Source organism: Vombatus ursinus, unplaced genomic scaffold (genome assembly GCF_900497805.2).
Source record: "Vombatus ursinus unplaced genomic scaffold, bare-nosed wombat genome assembly UNPS02014810.1, whole genome shotgun sequence".
Classification (NCBI taxonomy): domain Eukaryota; kingdom Metazoa; phylum Chordata; class Mammalia; order Diprotodontia; family Vombatidae; genus Vombatus; species Vombatus ursinus.
Genome location: NW_020954588.1, coordinates 1 through 20,353, shown reverse-complemented (window position 1 = coordinate 20,353; position 20,353 = coordinate 1). Strand labels below are relative to the sequence as shown.

Below are 20,353 nucleotides of genomic sequence, written 5' to 3'. Positions count from 1 at the left end.
GAAAGAAAGAAAGAAAGAAAGAAAGAAAGAAAGAAAGAAAGAAAGAAGGAAGGAAGGAAGGAAAAAAGAAAGGAAAGAAAGAAAGAAAGAAAGAAAGAAAGAAAGAAAGAAAGAAAGAAAGAGGAAGGGAGGAAAAGGAAAGAGAATGAGAAAAAAAGAAGAAAGGAAAGAAAAAAGGAAGTACGAAAGAAAAGAAAAAAGGAAGAAAGAAAGAACAATAAGAGTAAAAGCCAATGCTTAGATAGCACTTTCACGCCTGCAAAGCCTTGGGTTGGGCACTCTGGCCATTTCGTGCCCATTTCATAGGAGAGGAAACTGAGGCTCGTTGGAGTCATGACCTGTCTGTGGTTCCCCTTCATTGCCGCTTGTGGACGTCAGGCCTTCCTGAGGCCGAGCACGCTGCTCCACCCATAAGCTCTGAATGCCTCTGGCAGGGGGCTAGCTTTCCTGTGGGCATTTTTCTGTGTGGGTCCATGGAGGCCCGCCCCTGGAGGGAGGCAGCTGGAGGAACAAAGCGGGGTGTCGAGATGTTCTTCCAGGGGAGTTCCAGCATGCTGGGACCGCTAGGTGTCTGCTCGGGGGTGGGGGGTGGGGTCAGGTTCCCGGAAGGTGAAGCTGTGACAAGAAGTAAATTCAGGTAAGGTAGATGCTCTGATGCCTCCTCCATCCCCCAGACGCTTGGGGGAGAAGGGCAAATAAACCAGAACAGCCACAGATAGACCGACAGCCCGACTCTTTGGCCTCCTCCATGTACCTCTATCTCCACCCTCCAGGCCTTTGCCTGGTTGCTGTCCCCCATGCTTGAAGGGGTCCCCACCTCCTTCCTCACCACCGCCTCCCAAAATCCAAAGCTTTCCTGATCCTACCCAACTGCCAGGGCTCGTCCCTCCCCTCCCCATGTCCATCCCTTAACCCGTCCCACTTCTTCTGAATAAAGGACTACCTTCCAGAGCCGGACCCACGGGCCCCACCCTGGGGCGGGCAGAATCCACAGACGGGAATCCAGAGAGGCAGGAAGGGGGCGCTGGCTCTTAGTCATTTTTTTCATCCTGACTGCCTCACTTCCCCGAAGTCCAGCTGGGAGATGAGGCTCCGAGGCCGTTCTCGGCTGCCCTCGGCTCCTGGTCAATGGTGGGCTGAGTCACACTCCATGTCCTCCTTCGGGCGCCGGGGCTTGTGGGTAACAGGACCAGTGGGAGGACTTGATGGAAAGGATCAGAGGCTTCATCACTACTGGGTAGAGCTAGAGACCTTAGTGACCAGGAGGCTGCTGGAGAAGCGCAGGATGCGGCTAGGTCAGAGCAGGCCGTGACCTCACCATCTCCACGAGCCCTCAACACTTCAAGTTCTGGTCTGCACACGCCGGGCACTTTTGTTCTCTAGGAGACAAGTGGATTGTGACAGCCGCTCACTGCCTGCACGGTCGCCTAGAATCTGAGAACGCCCCTCTAACCAGCTCTGACTATCTCCCTCTCTCTGAATTCAAGGTTATCCTGGGTGAGTGAGACACAGCCTGAATCTGCAGGTGGTGGCCAAAAGCATGATGGGCCACTGATGAAATTAATCACTAATTATTCTTACGATGAGACTTAATTATATAGTCATGATATTATTATTACTAACTGTACCATTGTTATATTTATATTATTAATCTCTAGCCTCTAGCATAGTGCTTTGCACTCTCTGTTAGTATATATAGTGTGCTGTATCTACTGTTAGCATGTAGTATATACATATATAATTAGTATGTATTAGTGGTGTAGTATGTATATGTATACATTGTTAGTATACAGTGTATATTATTGTGTAATATATTATTTGTATATAGTATATATAATTAGTATGTAATATATTATTGGTATATAGTATATATTATTAAAATATAGTATATATTAATAGTAGTATATAGTACATATTATTGGTATTTAGTATATATTACTATTATGTGCATGCATGTATTATTAGTATGTAGTATATATCATTAGTATGTAATATATATTATTTGCATATAGTATATATAATTAGTATGTAATATATTCCTATATAGTATATATGTATATATTATTGTACATATACATTATATGTATATGTAATATATTATTAGTGCATAGTATATATTTTATTACTATGTAAGATATTATTAGTACACAGTATGCTATTAATATGTAATATTATTAGCATGTAGTATATATTATTAGTGTATAATATATTATTAGTATGTCCTATATATTATTAGTATGCTGTATATACTATTAGTATGTAATATATTAGTAGTATATAGTATATATATTAGTAGTACATACTATATATATATATATATATATATATAAACTATTGAGAAATGTTGACTGAATTGAATGCCGGTTGAATTAATCATGTCATGCATTCATTAAGATGCCTCTGGGTATCATCTGAACTCTGGTTTGCAGGGTGTCATACTTGGAGCTGAGCTACAAGGTTCCACAAAGTTCCAGAGCTCACCCAGAATCAGATCGAAATGTAAATAGGAAATATTTAACAAAGCAAATGGAAACGAAATGCAACCCAGATAGTGGTGGTTTGTGGTTTTCTGAGTCAATCAGTGGCTGATATCATTGGTTTCAGAGGCCTGGGTTTACCTCCCAGCTCTGCTCTGACCACTCAGCCCCGCTGACCTTTGGCGAGGGGCTGTGTCTACCTGACCTTCACTTTCCTCATCCACAAAATGTAGACATAGTTTCTCTATCACCTTTGTAAGGTGGTTATGAGATCAAATGAGATCCTGTGTGTAAAAACATAGAGTGTATTGAGTGACTGCTGTATACCCAGCCCATTCTATATAGGATATGCTCTCTTGCACTCATAATCCTATGGCCTAACTGCAGAGAGAGAAAAAAATCTACAATCTGGGACACAGATGATAGGAAAAGCAATGGCTTAGAATCAGAGAATCTGGGTTACAGTATAACCTTGACCCCTTCATTAATACCCCCCTGACACTGGAGAAGTCACATAACCTCTGGCCCTTATGTCCTCATCTGCAAAGTGAGTGATTAGGCTAGGTGACCTCTCAGGTGATTCTCGGGTCTGTCCCAGCCCTAAATCTCAGATTATCATTCAACCCACGGGAGTTGATGATGTTTTCTGAGAGAGAAGAGGACCCAAGACGGGGGTAGTGCAGGCATATCTTGGCAGTATTTCAGGTTTGGCTCCAGACCACTCCATGGAGTGAGTATCGCAATAAAGCAAGTCACACAAATTGTATGGCTTCCCAATGCGTATGAAAGTTATGTTCACGCTATCCTGCAGTCTATTAAGTGTGCAGTAGCATTATGCTTAAAAAAAAAATGTACATACCTTACTTTAAAAATACTCTATTGCTAAAAAATGCTAACCATCATCCAAGCCTTCAGTGGGTTATAATTTTTGCTGGTCGAGGTCCTGCTTCGATGTCAATGGCTGCTCAATGATCACATGGTGGTTGCTGAAGGTTGGGGTGGCTGTCAATTTTCTTAAAATAGGACAGCAATGAAGTTTGCCCCAACAATTGACTCCTCCTTTCACTGGAACACTTAGAGGCCATTGCAAGGTTAGTAATTGGCCTAATTTCAATGTTGTTTCCCCTTAGGGACACAGGGAGGTCTGAAGGAGATGAGGAATGGCCAGTTGGTGGAGCAGATAGGACACACACACAACATTCATTAATTCACCATCTTACTTCAATGCAATTTACCCCCAAAACAATTCCAACAGTAGCATCAAAGATCATGGATCTCGGATCACCATAACACATATAGTAATAACGAAAAAGTTTGAAATATTTTGAGAATTGCAAAAATGTGACATGGAGACACGATTATGAGCACGTGTTGTTGGGAACATGTCACAGGATTGCCACCCACCTTCAATTTGTAAGAAATGCAATATCTGCAAAGAGCAATAAAATGGGGTATGCTCATATATCCTCCCGTTAGTGAACAGGACATGAATGATGGCCTAGTAAAGGAGACCGATAAGGCTTAAAGCATTACTCTTCTCATGGGAATTTACAAGTAACAAATGGTGATGGAAAGAGTTCTAGGTTTGTAGTCAGAGAAGTTGGGTTCTTTACTCCTGTTGGCAAGTTATTTCTGCTCTCTTAGACTGTTTCCTCATCTATAGAGTGAGAGAATTAGACTAAGTCAATCTACGAGCATTTATTAGGTGCCTGTGATGGGTACTGGGGAGACAAGGCCTTATATAAACAGCTCTTGCCCTCAAGGAGCTTACATTCTATTGGGTGAAACTACATGTGAATGAGCTCTCTTCCAGCTTTCAATCTTATGAGCCTGGAATTTCTACTTCAAGGTAAAGTCTCTTCCAACTCTAAATACTATGAACCTATATATTTTTTTTTGCTCTAACAGAGAATACAACCAAACATTAATGATGGAATTTCAGACATCAGCAAGCCAGTAGGAGAAATCTGTTGTGAGGTGAAAAAGGCCTTCTTAGTACCACCCCACACCTAAGTGTAGGCAATGACGTTCTCCACCTACTCTTAAAGCCAACCCTACTTTTTTATCTTGGGATAATGGCTTATTCCTTCTGTGTCTGGCACTCTTTAAAAGAAAAAGATAGAAACCTGTCTTTACCATCAACTGATTAAGCTGATTCCATCTCCTGACCCCATGTCCTCCACATTCCTCAGCCATGACAGATCTCTGGTAAAGGTGGAGACAGAAGAGACATGACAACATCACACAGAAGTTACTCCAGCCCTCCAGGAACAGAAGGGCTTCCCCAAATGAATGCTTCCCCTCCCCATCTCTCCTTCTTTTCATCTAGGTAAGCACAGGACACAGATGAAAGATGACACAGAGCAGCAACTCCAGGCAAAGAGAATAATCTTCCATCCATCTTACAAGGCCACCACATTGGAGAATGACCTCGCTCTAATTGAGCTGCTGGAAGGGCCAGTGCTGAATGACTATGTGATACCCATCTGCCTCCCAGAGGGGCCCCCGCAGGAAGGTACCCATTCATGGGGAGAATTCCCCAAGCCCCATGTCATCACCCTGATGTTCTCCATCTTTGAGTGAGGTTCCTACTCTATACCATACCTAGAAGTAATTGGGTTGAGGGGCCTCCTGCCATAGAGCATCATCAGGCTACCTCTGGCAGACCTCAATGGCTCCCTCCACTGACAGGCAACATGACCCAGAGACTGAGTCCCAGGGAGGGCCTTGACCCAGTTTACCCTCCAGGTCCTCATTGTCTTCATTTCACCCAGGGATGTTGAAATGAATACCTGAGATCTTCTATGAAAGCCTTTGGTCACACTGAGACTGAGAGGACAGAGGAACTAGAGTCTTGGCAGATCAAGGCTTTGCTGCAGACCTAAGCCATCTAGATTTTAGCAAAGTCCTGGACAAATGCCCTCATGATTTTCCTTGCTGACAAGATGGAGGTGGGGGTGAGGGCATGGGCTGGATGATACCACAAGTAGATTAAGAACTGGTTGAATGACCCTTCCAAATGAGGATCACCAGCGGGTCAATTCTAGCCCCTTAGAGTTCAGAGAGATGCCTCCTGGGACAGGGTTCCTCCCCTTTTCTGTGTCCAGAACCCCGTTGGCAGTCTGGGGAAACTGATGGACCAATTCTCAGAATAATGTTAAATACACAAAAAATTTAAAAGATTGCAAAGGAAACCAATTATTTTGAAATGCAATTATCAAAAAAATATTAAGTTCACTGCATGCAGGTTAAAAAAATTTGTCAAGGGCATCTGTCTTTGGCTGGGTGTGGTTCATTTTTCTATTCCTGGCTTAGATGAAAATGTGGAAGGCATTCTTGTCAAATTTCCAGATGGTACAAAGATGAGAAGAACAGCTAACAAGTGGGCTGATGGTGCCAGGATCCAAGAAGATCCTGACAACCTGACAACGGCTTGAATCTAATGAGATAAAATTTCATATGGAAAAAATGGAAAGTTCCGTATTTTGATTTTAAAAATCAACTTCACAGACACAGAATAGAGACAGAGTGACTGAATGGAGCAGGGATGGAGCTGACAGCATCTCACTGGGGAGGTTTAGCCGATAGAAGAGACAACATAGAGAGGGAAGCGAAGCGTGAGAACTGACCTCAAGTTCTTAGAGGATTGTCCTGTGGAAGGGGGGTCAGCCTTGGGCTGCTTGACTCTAGACGGCAGAACCAAGAACAAAGGCTGGAGTGGGGGAAGGGGGTAAAAAAGAGAGAGACTCAAGCTGGATGTTAAGGAAAGCCTCTTAACAACAAGCTGCCCCAAAGTGGCCCGGGCTGACCCCTGAGGTGTTGGGTTCCCCCTCCCTGGTGGACCTCAAGCACAAGTTAGGTCACATCATTGGTAGAGATAGTGTAGAGGGAGCTCTTGTTCAAACTAGATACCCCCTAGATGCTGTCATAATTCAAGGTTCTGGAAGTCAGTGAAAGATAATGGATTCCTTGAGTAGATAGATTATTAGACTATAAGATCCTTGAAGACAGGGCTGTCTTTTGCATTTTTTTATCCCCAACACTTAGCACAGTGCCTGTTACATAACAGGCACTTAATAAATGTTTATTGAATGAAATTGATGGATCACCTTGAGCTGAGAGGCAAGTCCTTCCCCACCCAGGATGCCCAGCTTCATAGAGACATAGAATCCTTTAACTTGAATGGTTTTTCAAGATCTCATCAAGTCCTATGCTACAAGATCTTGCTGCCCGCAATATTGTTGCTCTAGAGTATTAAAGAAATGACTTATGTATCATAATGCTTAAAGAGTAGGGCAGGATTTGGGGTAGGGAAATTTCTTCCATTTCCTCTGGAACTTCACTGTTTGCCAATCCAAGGCACCCTCCAAACCCTTTGGGCCACCCATGGTCAGAGGTTATTGGGAAGATCCAATAAGATAATTTCTATGAAATGCTTTGTAAACCTTAAAGCGCTGTACAAATGTGATGATGATGATGAGGAGGAGGAGGAGGATGATACAACTTATTCTCTTATGGCATATTCTCAAGATCCACCATCCTTATCATGCTCTCTATATGATCTATAGCTTGCCTATATGTCTTCCTAAAATGTGGTGCCCAAGACAGGATCCCATGCTCTGGAGGACTCTGACTGGGGCAGATCACAGAGGCCTTCCTCTGGCCTCCTTCCCCTCCTTCCTGGAGATTGTGTGTCTCTCTTCATGCAGCCTCAGGTCACTCGAGTTTTTATGGCTGCCACATCACCATGGGTATGATGGGTATTGAGCTCTGGGTCCCTAAAATGCCCCAACCCTTTTTGAAGGTAATGCTGTCTGGCCAAGCCTCCCTTGTAATATACCCACAATGGTGGTTTTTTAAAGCCAAGTTGGTATCTGGGGGCTACAGGGGCTAACGGGCTGTGTTTGGACTCAGTGTCCCTGAGTTTGACTCCAAGATTTGCCCTTCACACCTCTGTGGTACAGAGCAAGTCAACCTCTTTGAGTCTGTTTTGTAAAATAACAGTTGTTTCAGTTCTGAATCTATGGACCTATGATTATATATTGACCTCAAGTAAATGTTATCTTATTCCTTCTGGGATTCTAGGCTGTCAAGATTTTGTGTGAATCCTGACCCTGGCGCTCAGTGTAAGCTCTCCCTCCCAGCTCTGTCACTTGCAGACTTGGTGAACAGTGACTCCAACCAGATCATGAATTTAAATAATGTTTAATTACTTAATGATTGGCATGAGGCTAATCACTGATCTCTGGGACACTGCACTAGAAACTTCCTTCCAATTATCCTGCAATGCTTTTTCCTTCAGGAAGGGAATTTGTCCATCCCATACAGGAGTGGAATGAGAGTCGAGAGTTTCCATGTTCACACCATCTTCTTCTCCCACTTCCAGGTACCATGGTTCTTGTGAGTGGCTGGGGAAAGCAGATCCAGAATAGAATCCCGGAGTCCCTGATGGAGGTGATCTCTCACACTCAGCAAGATACCTGTGTGATAGCCAGCATTCCTGCACGGGAGCTTTTCTAGGAGAAGAGGGGGAAGGGAATGAGGAAGCAGCACAGACAGAAGGCTTGGAGGAAAAGGAACCCTGGGAAGTCTGATCTTGCTTCCCATTGGATCCAGCTACAAAGCCCATTGGAACATTGAGCCTTAGTCAACAGGAGCTCTCAAGGGACACCCTTGTCCCTGGCGACTTGGGAAACTCCTCCTGGAGACAAGGGGCTGAGATCTCTAGCTATTAGCCTTACCCATTGGTAAACAAATACAGGTCCCTTTTGGATGGTGAGCCAAATAAAAGGCCAGCAGGGTCTCAGGGACCCCATTCATTATAGCCATGGCTTGACTCATTGGCCTTAAAGAGGCCATGAAATGAGAAAAATAACCTATGGAAGGAAGCACAGGAGTATAGCCTTGAGAAGAGAAGACAAAGGAGACAAGATGGTGGCCTGTTTCTCAGCCATTCATTCATGCCTGACTCTTCATGAGCCCATGGACCATAGCATACCAGGCCCTTCTGTTCTCCACTATCTCTCAAAGTCTGTCCAAGTTCATGTTTGTTATTTCCATGACACTATCAGGAGCCAAGATGATGGAGTAAGCATAAGCATGACGCTATCTGTCCATCTCATCCTCTGCCATCCCCTTTTCCTTTTGCCTTTAATCTTTCCCAACATCAGGGTCTTTTCCAACGAGTCCCATCTTCTCATTATGCTGCCAAAATAGTTCAGCTTCAGTATTTGACCTTCCAGTGAATAGTTTGAATTAATTTCTTTAAGTATTGACTTAAGTCTCTGACTCTTCATGACTCCATTTAGGGTTTTATTGGCAAAGATACTGGAATGGTTTGCCATTTCATCCTCCAGTTCATTTTACAGATAACTCAGGCAAACAGGGCTAGGTGACTTGTCCAGGGTCACAAAACTAGCAAGTTGTCTGAGGCTGGATTTGAACTCAGGTCTTCCTGACTCCAGGGCCAGCTCTCTATGCACCATGCCCCTTAGCTGCCCCCTGATAGTTGTCTACAAATACTTAAAGGTCAATGATGTGGAAGAAGAATTCAAGGTATCCCTCTTGAGAGGACAGAGGATGGAACTAGAAGCAAAGGGTCAGCATCTCAAAGAACCGAATTTAGCCTTGATGTCCAGGGGTGGGGAGGAAAGTCTCAATAATTACAGCTACCCCAAAGTGGAGAGAGGTGGTGTGATGTGGCCATGGAAGTCAAGAAGACCTGGGTTCAAGTCCTGCTTCTAACCCATCCTGGTTGTGTAACCCTGGGCAAGTCACCTCTCCAAGACAGAAGTTACACAGGAGATGCTGACCTTCATTGGGAGAGAGCGTTTCCTCCATCTGAGAGTTCCCTTTGCCAAAGAAATAAGAGGTCTTAATCAGGAGATAGTGAGTTCACCGTCATTGGAGGTCTTTGTGCAAAGGTTGGATGACCACTGGTCAGGAATGATGTAAAGGGGAGTCCTGTCCAGGCACATATTGGGGTGGATGCTGCCAATGTCCCCTTCTATCTGAGAGTCTGTGACCCTGTGCTGGCATACACGCACACATGCAGGCACACACACACACACACACACACACATACACACACACACACATACACACACTATTAATAATTCCACATTTCTGAAACATTGCCCTTACGCAACAGGCTTTAACTCATTTATTTGTCATCATATCTCAAAGCCCCTCCATGGAGACTCTTCTCACTTTACCTAGTGGAAGCCATGGCTCGTCTGGTCTCATGAATCAATCAATCAATCAATCAATTAACAGCAATTGTATACACTAATCATGTAGCAACCCCATCATGAGCCAGTTACAGCAGAGGAAACATTCCAACTCAGGGTCCTAGCAGGCACCTCACAGTCTACTCCATACCAGAACAAGAATCCCTTAATCAACCAGTGGTCATGCAACCTTAAGACCTCCAGGTGGGGGAAAGGCCCTTTCCCTAATTTAATAACAAAATGCCTCTGTTCCAGACCGAAGTGCCCATAGTCAACCAGGAAACTTGCCGGGAAGCATACGCCAAAATCAATCTGAAAGTCACCAGTGACATGATTTGCGCTGGAGAAAGGGATGGTGAGTCCATCACCAGCCTAGTCTGGCCAAGAGGTCAGGAGGGGGGGGCTGAGCCTTTCCCAGGTCTTGAGGCTCCAGGGTGGGAAGAATGGGGACCAGAAAGATCATGTAGTCATTGGGAGAGGGTGTGCCTAGAGCAGGGCTCATGGGGACCAGGGGATGGCACAAGGTCTGATTGGTAAAGGAGAGGCAGGAAGGCAGGGGGCTACTTTTATTGGAGAATATCATGCCTGAAATCAGGAAGAGCTGGGTTTGAATCCCAACTCCATCACTTACTACCATTGGGACTTCGCTCAGCCTGTGTTTGCCTACTCATAAAGTAGGGATCATAATAATATTCTTACTGTTGGTGGGAGGCTCAAAGGAGGTCATGTTGGCAAAGTGGCTGGCAAGCTTTTTTTGCAGCTAGGTGGTTAGAGTGCTGGGCCTGAAGTCAGGAATATCTGAGTTCAAATCCAGCCTCTGATATTTGCTAGCTGTGTGACCCTGGGCAAGTCACTAGCCTCTCAGTTTCCTCATCTATAAAATGGGGGCAATAAAAGTAGGATCTACTTCCTCAGGTTGGTATTAGGATAAAACGAGATAATATTTGTACCTAAAGTGCTATTCAGTGCCAGTGATGGTAATGATGACAGTGATGATGATGGAAACAGTTCAATAGAGATATGTTTGGGGGGATGATGAGAAGAAAAAGCAATGAGTGGACCTCTGGGTAAGCAAAGTAGAGGGCAGTGTGGGTCAGTGGAAAGAATACAGGCTATGGCATGAAAAAATCACAGGTCAAATCCTGCCTTTGATGTTTTCCACCTGTATGACCTTAGACAACTCACTTGATTCCCTGGATCTCAGTTTCTTTATCTGCATATTTGTTAAAAAATGATTTTGCTTCTCCCTCCCACCTCTCTGTCTCTCTCTGTCTCTCTCTGTCTCTCTCTGTCTTTCTCTGTGTGTGTCTCTGTCTCTATCTCTGTCTCTGTCTCTCTGTCTCTCTGTCTCTCTCTCTGTCTCTCTCTGTCTTTGTGTGTGTGTCTCTGTCTCTATCTCTGTTTCTGTCTCTCTCTCTGTCTCTCTCTCTCTGTCTCTCTCTCTGTCTCTCTCTGTCTCTTTCTTTCACTCTCTCTCTGTCTCTCTTCCCCTCTCTTTCTGTCTCCCCGCCCCCCCCCCGCCACCTCAGTTCTTCCAAGTTGGCCAGATGGCCTTGAATGCTTTCCTTGTCTGAGGCACAGAGCCCTGTTCACTAAAACGGGAGGATTGGACTAGATGGTCTTTATGGGTCTTTCCATGTCTGTGATTTAAAGAAAGGTGTCATCCCCTCACCTGGCTTTCTGAAATTGTGCCTCAGAGGCTCAAATGTGGAGGGTTTGAGGGGGTATAGGGACTAGTTAATGTTTTGGGGACACCCACTATGGGCAGAAGCACCTTCATGGCTCCTATCTCTTTTCCTCCCTTAGGAGGGAAAGATGCTTGTGGTGGGGATTCTGGAGGCCCTATGGTGGCCCACAATGAAGAGCAATCCCACTGGTACTTGGTGGGCACCGTGTCCTGGGGGTTTGGTTGTGGCCTGAAAGACAGATACGGCGTGTACTCCAGCATCCACGAGAACCAAGCCTGGATTCAGAAAATCACTGGAGTTCAGAACTAGACCCCTGCCTGTGGCCAGGGGTGGAGAAAAGGGCACAAGAGGCTGGTTGTCTGACCTGAGGTTGCCCCACCACCCTATCCGTTCCCTCCCTGGAAGAAGCCAGAATAGACTGGGCAATGTTTACCCCTCTGTCCCAGTGCTGACCAGGGCCAACAGTGAAGCATTGCAGTCTTTGGCACAGGCATGGAGGGCTGTATGATGGCTCTGTCACTGTGCCCTTCTTTGTCCCTTTACCCCCAGCCCCCGGCCCCACTTATGTGCAGTGAGACCCTTCAACAGTCAGCAGTCAACATCAAGGCTTTAAAAAAGAAAAAAAAAGTCAGCAGGATCTGATGTCCTAGGATTAAGAATATCCTCACCTCATCCTAGGGGATATTTCAGGAACCTTTCTAATCTTATCTGTCTATCTATTGTGGCCAAATAGCCCACAATAAGCCAATTGAATGTAATTCAAGAAGTGTAATTCAATACCTCCTACATATCAGAGCCTGTGCTAGATGCCAAAGACGCAAAGACAAAGCTTCTGCCCTCAGGAAGCTTAGCTGCTGGCCCTGCAAGATTGTCCTTAATGGAAGCAGTACAAGAGAGGCTACGGAGCATATGAACAGCAACTCAGCGACTGTGGCTCCCAATCCTGGCTTTGCCCGACCTGGACACGCATCCTCAGAACAGCTGATTTACTCCTCTGTGCCTCCCTAACCATTCCTGTAAAGGGGGATGCTTCCACCTACTTCAGTCAAGTCACCAAGCATCAAATGCCTGCTGCATCAGAGAGCCATGCCGGATGCCCACAGGAGGGTGGGCCAAGCAGCCTGTTGGCACAATGTTTGTGAAACACATAATGATAGTCAAATGTTCCAGCTCATTGTTCCATCTGCAGACACAGACTTCTGCAGGAGGGGGGAGATTTAATCTACTATGGCCAGCCTATGATGGGAAATAACCCTAAGATGAGACTGAAGTTCCCCTTATCCTAAGAGTTGGAACCTCCCAAGACCTACCAAAAGCTACAGAGTTCACTTCAGAGCCAGAGGAGCTGGGTTCCAATCCTGGTTCTGCCACTTCAACTCATGTTGCCTTGCAAAAGTCACGAAACACCCTCCAGGCCTCAGTTTCCTCATCTGTAAAATAAGCATGTTAAATCAAAATTGCTTTAAATCATCTCCAATTCTCCTAAGACTTTCTGACACCCAAGCTTCAGGCGTATTCTCTCTTCTCCAGTCAGGGATCTCACACCTCTCTTGTCACTCAATTTTTCATCAATATGGGCTCAGCCCCCATGATGTCCATTGGGAACCCTGCTTTATTTTGTCCTGGATGGTCCTAAAAGGTCCATCTTGGGGACATCGTCTTTCCCTCCCCTTCTTTCCCATTATTCTCTGGCAAGGATTTGGAATGTTCTGGGATTTCAGAACAATTGAGATATAAGGACAAAGGAGCTGTGACGAGGAAGACCAAGGAAGGGGCAGAGCAGGTACTAACCTGAAGAGACCGCTTCCCTGTTGGGAGCTCCCTACACCTATGGGAATCTCAAATCCAATCCTCCAAACCATGCACCCCTCTGGTGTTAACTTTACCTTTTTCTCTCTGATCTGAAAGTCTCGAGAGAGGACCAGTTCTGAAACAGATTGAGCTGGGCTCCTGGCCTTTGCAAACTGGGTATAAGAAAACTCAGAATTTCACAGCTCCACTTCACCCCGTTGTCAGCTCTCTGTTGGAAGTGCTGCCTCTTCTGTACCTCCCAGAGCCCCAGACGTATCTTCCAATCTGGGTTTGTCACTGACTTCTTCCAGAGGCCGGTCTGCAATTCACTCAGGCATGGTCCTCCAAAGTAAGACTGGACTTGAAACTGACTCAGGGACCCTTCATGAACCCCCTCCCCATTGGCTGGAATGTGGGGACCCTCAGGGCTCCCTTGACTATATCCTTCCCTTTTCTCTGAGGTATGGCCTGGCCTGCCCATGGGAACAACATTTCCTCTTTGCGCACATGCCCAAGGCCAGGACCAAAAGATGTAATGTAGGAAAGGCACTTTGTAATCCTGAAAGCCCCACAAAAATGTGAGCGATCCAATTTTTGGCATAGCTTTTAGCCCATAGCTGGAGGATAAACAACAACTGTTAGAAGCAAAAATAGTCAGAAGAGGAGTTCAACAGTTACAGAGGCTGGGTGCTTTCTGATTGCTCTAAATAAAATCGTGATTGCGTCCAAGTTCCCAGAGTTTGTTTGGTTTTTCCCTTCTGAGAAATCCTCACTTTACTCATTTCTGGCTAATCAAGGTTTTAGTATATTAACAAAGGTTTGCACGTAAAACCCAGAGGACCTGGGTCCAAATGCCCCCTTGGATACTTACTATTTGTGCCACCGCAGGCAAGTCGCTTTGATTCCCTGGGCCTCCATATTTTTGTCTTGAGAGAGGCATTGGAGGGCATAGTAGAAAGTAGACTTAGCTCATAGTTGGAAGACCTGGGTGCTGATCTTGGTTTGGCTACTTACTCAAGCAAGTGACTACCTCTCCCTGGGCCTCAGTTTCCTCATTTGGAAATTGAATGGGTTGGTCCCATCGACCTCTGAGAGCAGAGCAACTGACACAGGTTTGGAGGATTGGATTTGAGATTCCCATAGGTGTAGGGAGCTCCCAACAGGGAAGCGGTCTCCTCAGGTTAGTACCTGCTCTGCCCCTTCCTTGGTCTTCCTCGTCACAGCTCCTTTGTCCTTATATCTCAATTGTTCTGAAATCCCAGAACATTCCAAATCCTTGCCAGAGAATAATGGGAAAGAAGGGGAGGGAAAGACGATGTCCCCAAGATGGACCTTTTAGGACCATCCAGGACAAAATAAAGCAGGGTTCCCAATGGACATCATGGGGGCTGAGCCCATATTGATGAAAAATTGAGTGACAAGAGAGGTGTGAGATCCCTGACTGGAGAAGAGAGAATACGCCTGCTCTACGCCTTCCAGCTCTATATCTATGGTCCTAGAATATGTAATAAAGATATAAGAAGATCTCCCACTTAGGAGACCTCCCCTGTGCTCACCTGGCTTAGTTAAAGTCACCAGTCACCTTTCCCCATAGTGGAATGGAAACCAGTAGGAACAAAGGAGTTATCATCCTATAAATGACTGTAATGGCCCATAGAGAAATAGGAAGATTATGCTTGAGTAGAAGAACAGTATGTTACAGAAGGGATACCTTTAGGGCAAGAGTTCCTAACCCAGAGTCCTTGAAAAATTTCAGAGGGTCCATGAACTTGAGCCCAAAGAAATGTCCATCTGTATTTTCACCGACCTTTGATTCCTTTGAAAACCCATGTATTTTATTTTCTGCATTTAATAACATGATGGGGGAGGAGGGGGGTGTCCACAGGCTTTGGCAGACTGACTGTCCAAGGCGGCCGTGCCATGAGGAAGGGCTTGACGCCCTACTTTGGGCTATGGATTGCACTCAAGTGTTGCTAAAGTCTTTTCTAGATGTCAGATCCTGAGATCTCCCAAGAGTTCCCCTGGGCTTGGCCAAAGCATTCCATCAGTCATCTTCCTCCATTGGATAGTAGGAAAAGCGCTGGTCCTGGAATCAGGGGAGACCTGGTTCAGGCCTTGCCTCTGACACTTAAAGACCACGAGTTGACACTTAGCCTCTCAGTGCCTCAGTCTTCTCATCTGCTAACTGGGAATCCTAATATCAATGGTACCTATTTAAATTCATGACCTTGAGGTGAGGGTCTCATGAGATAAAGCTTCAAGTGCCCTATGAATGCCGGCAATAGTCTACCTCACCCCCAGTTTATGTAGACACAGCAAAGTCTAAACCAGAGGCTGGCAACTCTACCTGTGAGAATCTGCCCCCAGTCCTGGGCCCTGGACCACCTCCAGAGGTCCAGCTCCGAAGAGTCAGCATCCCTCACCGACAATACCCTTCCTTCCTTCCTTGGTCCCTACCCCTACCACACACATACATATATACTCACATACATACACATGTGTACACACACATACATACACAATACACACGCGCACACACACACACACACACACACATCAGACCTCAGCAGGGGACTCCTGAAAAAGTCACCAATCCCTGGTCCAGATATTGATGGTTTCCAGAAAAAACCAAGTCACTGCTGATAAGGCTGAACTTCAGGGAAGGTGCCAGGCTGAGCAGTAGAGGGCTGGCCTAAAAGCAGAGGGGAGAGGGGAATGAGGGGAGGGGGAGGGGAATTGGGGGAGGGGGAAATGAAGTTCCCAACATGAAGAAGCCTCCCAGTTCTCAAGTCCTGCCTTGACCCTACAGTTCCAGGATTCTGGTTCCATGGGGGAAGCTTCTGAGTTCTCTGAAATTGTGTTGTTTTTTTTAACGGAGAAAAACAAATTCTTGGCAGAGACTTCCTGGGTCTGGTTTGTTTGTTGTGTGATGTGTGTGTGTGTGTGTGTGTGTGTGTGTGTGTGTTTAAGAAGATAAAGACAATGTCATTGGGAACCAAAAAAACATGCTGGGTTCCTAGCAATAAGTTTCTGAGCACAGGAGAGGAACAGGAAGATAGAGTCAAGACCATGTGCCCAGAAACAAAAACAGCAGGAAAACACCAAGCCTCTGCTAAATCCTGCAGCCAGGGAGATGCAGCTGAGGCCTCGGCACACAGCAGCTAGGGTCTGGCTTAGGGAAGGCCATCACCCCTCCCCCAGCCCCTCATTGCCCTGGCTTTTCTGATGTCTCTCCCCCATCTCCTTTTTCCTTCTCTCCCTCCCTTTCTTCCTTTCTCCCTCTCCCTCTCCTCCTTCCCTAAGCCTTCAGACAGCCAAGGCCACTGGAACATGACTTGGCCCCACTGCTCGCCTCCAGAGGTCACAGGTTCCCAAGAGAGATCACAGTGGCTCAGAGGGTCAGGACTCCACAGTCTAAAATCAAGAGGCCCTGGGAAGCCGAGGCAATGAGGCGGGAGGCTGCTGCCCAGCCAGCTTTGGAAGATCACCATCAGGAAGCCACCGGCTCAGAAACACCCCCAGCATCCCTGAGGCCGGCTGCCCACTGGTGGCTCAGACATCATTCATCTTCATCTCTCTGTAGAGACAGGGCTTGGTTCACTTAGGCAATTCACGTTCAGCTCACATCTCCATATCCTGCAAAGGGCCCCAAAACCATCCCCAGCAGCTCCTTCTCGTCCCCTTCCCACTTCCTATGTTCTAACTCGGGTCTGACAGGCAAACCTCCCAAGTAGCCTCCTCAATGACTGTCCATGGCCTGTGAGATGAGCTCCATCCTCCAGATGATGGAACAGGGTGGAGGTGTCTTGGAACTCAGAGACAGGAAGGCTAACAACCGAGGCCCCAAGAGGCCTAGAAGACTTGGGGTCTACTCTGGGCACATCCCAGCTCCTTGACCTTGGGCAAATCCATGAATTTCCCTGGGCCTGTTTTCCCATCTGTAGCCAGCTGATGCACCCTTCTCTGCCCGAAGATGGAGTGAGGGCCTGGATGCATGGGTTTTAGATATGGAGCCCATGGTGACAGTAAGAATTGTCACTAGGGCTCCAGAATCTTTGATAACAACTGAATGTTTGCTGTAGGTAAGGGCTGGGTCTGCTGCAAGCAGAATCAGACAGAGTCCTCAAGTACGAGCTTTATACACTGCGAACAGGGGCTGAGTTACCTCTTTATCCAGCAGGATTCTGACTGTGCTCCATTTTGAGAGACTTTAAGGCCATCAGAGCCTTGAACAACATTGAAAGTCCAAACAGTCTTTTGTGCCCCCTCCTCTCCCACCCTTGCTCATTCATTTCCCCAATGCCACCCCCAAGTGAACCAGGCTCCAAAATTATATCTCCTCTCCTGGTTTTCTTAAGCAATCAGATGGAGGTAATTCATACTAAAGTATGAAGGACCGATGGGTTTAAGTCATTCCTCCAAGACAGCAGGCAGCTGCTGAGGTCTCAGCCTAGTAGGAGCAGGTGTCACAGGGAGCTCACCAGAGACCTTAACTTCAGCTACCCTGCCCACCCACAGCCACCAGATCCCAAAAGATTCCCCGAGGGACCAGAAGGAACTTTGCTCAGGTCCCTCCCCTCCACGGCATCAGCCCCCATTGCCTGTTTCTACCAGGTGTTCCATATCTCCTTTTGGCTGGATGTTGACCTACCCCCTCCCCAGCCCTATACCTGAAATAACTCAGATCCCTGTTCTGATCTCAAAGCCACTTGGATGAGCAGGGATTTACCAATTACACTCCTTCTGGTAAGATGGTAGACCATTGGGCCTTAGCCCTGCCCTGAAAGCATGCCCTTGGGACCCCTGGGCACTGCCATCTGCCTCATTACTGTACCTTAAGGATCACTGGGTCTCTCCTTGGGCTCCTCAGCTGAATCTTCCCACCAAAATAGAGGCTTCTCCCAAGTAGGGACTGTTCTGCTTTCTTTTTTGTTTTTTGGTATCATTATTATACCATGTTTTTTTTTATTGGGTTTTTTTGTGTGTGGTAATTTTTATTTATTTTTTTATTTTCAACATTTACTTCCACAAGATTTTGAGTTCCAAATTTTCACCCCATCTCGCCCCTCCCCCACCCCAAGATGGCATGCATCCTGAATACCCCTTCCCCTAGTCTGTCTTCCCTTCTATCTCTCCCCTCCTTCTCTTATCCCCTTCCCCTTCAATTTTCCTGTAGGGCAGGATGGATTTCTGTACCCCATTTCCTGTATTTCTTATTTCTCAGTTGCATGTGAAAACATTTTTTTAAACATGTGTTTTTAAAACTTTGGGTTCCAAATTTTCTCCCTTCCTCCCTCCCCACCCACCCTCATTGAAAAGGCAAGCAACTAAATATAGGCTATACATGTGCAGTTACACAAAACACTTCCATAGTAGACACGCTGTGAAAAACTAACTCTATTTCCCTTAATCCTATCCCACCCCCCAATTTATTCTATTCTTTCTTTTGACCCTGTCCCTCCTCAGAAGTATTTGCTTATGATTACCCCCTTTCCCAATCTGCCCTCCTCTCTATCATCCCCCTACTCTCTTGTCCCTTCCCCCCTCCAATTTTCCTGTAGGGTAAGACAGATTTCCACACCCAATTGAGTGTGTATGTTATTCCTTCCTTAAGTCAAATCCTATGAGAATAAGATTCACTCATTCCCTCTGACCTTCCTCCGTTTCCCCTCCACTGTAAGAGCCTTTTCTTTTCTGGTTTTTTTTTTGTGGGATAATTTACCCCATTCTACCTCTCTCTTTCTCTTTCCCCTAGTATATTACTCTCTCACCCCTTAATTTTATTCTCCAGATATGACCCCTTCATTTTCAACTCACCCTGTGCCCTCTATCTATCTATCTATATCTGTATATACATACATATAATTTTTTCCCCTCCAACTACCCTAATACTGACAAAGGTCTCATGAGTTACAAATATCATCTTTCCATGCAGGAATGTAAACAGTTCAACCTTAATAAGTCTCTTATGGTTTTCTCTCTCCTGTTTACCTCTTCATGTTCCACTAGAGTCGTGTATTTGAAAATTAAATTTTCTATTCAACTCTGGTCTTTTCATCAAGAGTGCTTGAAAGTCCTCTATTTCACTGAATTACCATTTTTTCCCCTGCAGGATTATACTCAGTTTTGCTGGGTAGGTGATTCTTGGTTGTAATCCTATATCCTTTGCTCTCTGGAATATTATATTCCATGCCCTGCGGTCCCTTAATGTAGAAGCAGCTAAATCTTGTGTTATCCTGATTGTGTTTCCACAATACTTGAATTGTTTCTTTCTGGATGCTTGTAATATTTTCTCCTTGACCTGGGAACTCTGTAATTTGGCTACAATATTCCTAGGAGTTTTCCTTTGGGGATCTCTTTCAGGAGGAGATCGGTGGATTCTTTCCATTTCTATTTTGCCCTCTGGTTCTAAAATATCAGGACAGTTTTCCTTGATAATTTCTTGAAAGATGATGTCTAGGCTCTTTTTTTGACCATGACTTTCAGATAATCCAATAATTTTTAAATTCTCTCTCCTGGATCTATTTTCCAGGTCAGTTGTTTTTCCAATGAGATATTTCACATTGTTTTCTAATTTTTCATTCTTTTGGATTTGTTTCACAGTGCCTTGATTTCTCATAAAGTCACTAGCTTCCAATTGCTCTATTCTAATTTTTAAGGAAGTATTTTCTTCTGTAAACTTTTGGACTTCCTTTTCCATTTGGCCAATTTTGCTTTTTAGGGCGTTCTTCTTCTCACTGGCTTTTTGGACCTCTTTTGCCATTTGGGTTAGGCTATTTTTTAAGATGTATTTTCTTCAGTATTTTTTTAGGTCTCCTTTGGCAAGCTGTTGACTTGTTCATGATTTTCTTGCATCACTCTCAGTTTTTCCCCTACTTCTCTTACTTGCTTCTCAAAATCCTTTTTGAGCTCTTTCAAGGCCTGGGACTGATTCGTATTCTTCTTGGAGGCTTTGGATGTAGGAGCTTTGACTTTGTTGTCTTCTTCTGGTTGTATGTTTTGATCTTCTTTGTCACCAAAGTAAGATAATATAGTCTGACTCTTCTTGCACTGCTTACTCATGATCCCAGCCAATTACTTGAGTTTTAAACTCTTTGATAAGGTAAAAGTCTGTTTCCAATGTGGAGAATGTACTGTTCCAAGCTTCAGGGGTTTGTACAGCTGTTTT

The 20,353-nt window shown here is 45.4% G+C and overlaps 1 protein-coding gene across 1 annotated transcript in view; it reads left to right on the top strand.

Moving 5' to 3' along the window:
- LOC114053188 (mannan-binding lectin serine protease 1-like) overlaps positions 1-12,864 on the top strand; it is a 97,704-nt gene extending 84,840 nt beyond the window's left edge. The window contains exons 12-16 of the mRNA XM_027876078.1: positions 1,384-1,497; positions 4,807-4,992; positions 7,864-7,931; positions 9,962-10,061; positions 11,513-12,864. Of these exons, the coding sequence (XP_027731879.1) occupies positions 1,384-1,497; positions 4,807-4,992; positions 7,864-7,931; positions 9,962-10,061; positions 11,513-11,703 (659 nt within the window). The 3' untranslated portion in view covers positions 11,704-12,864. The remainder of the gene's footprint in view (positions 1-1,383; positions 1,498-4,806; positions 4,993-7,863; positions 7,932-9,961; positions 10,062-11,512) is intronic.
- The last annotated feature ends 7,489 nt before the right edge of the window (positions 12,865-20,353 follow it).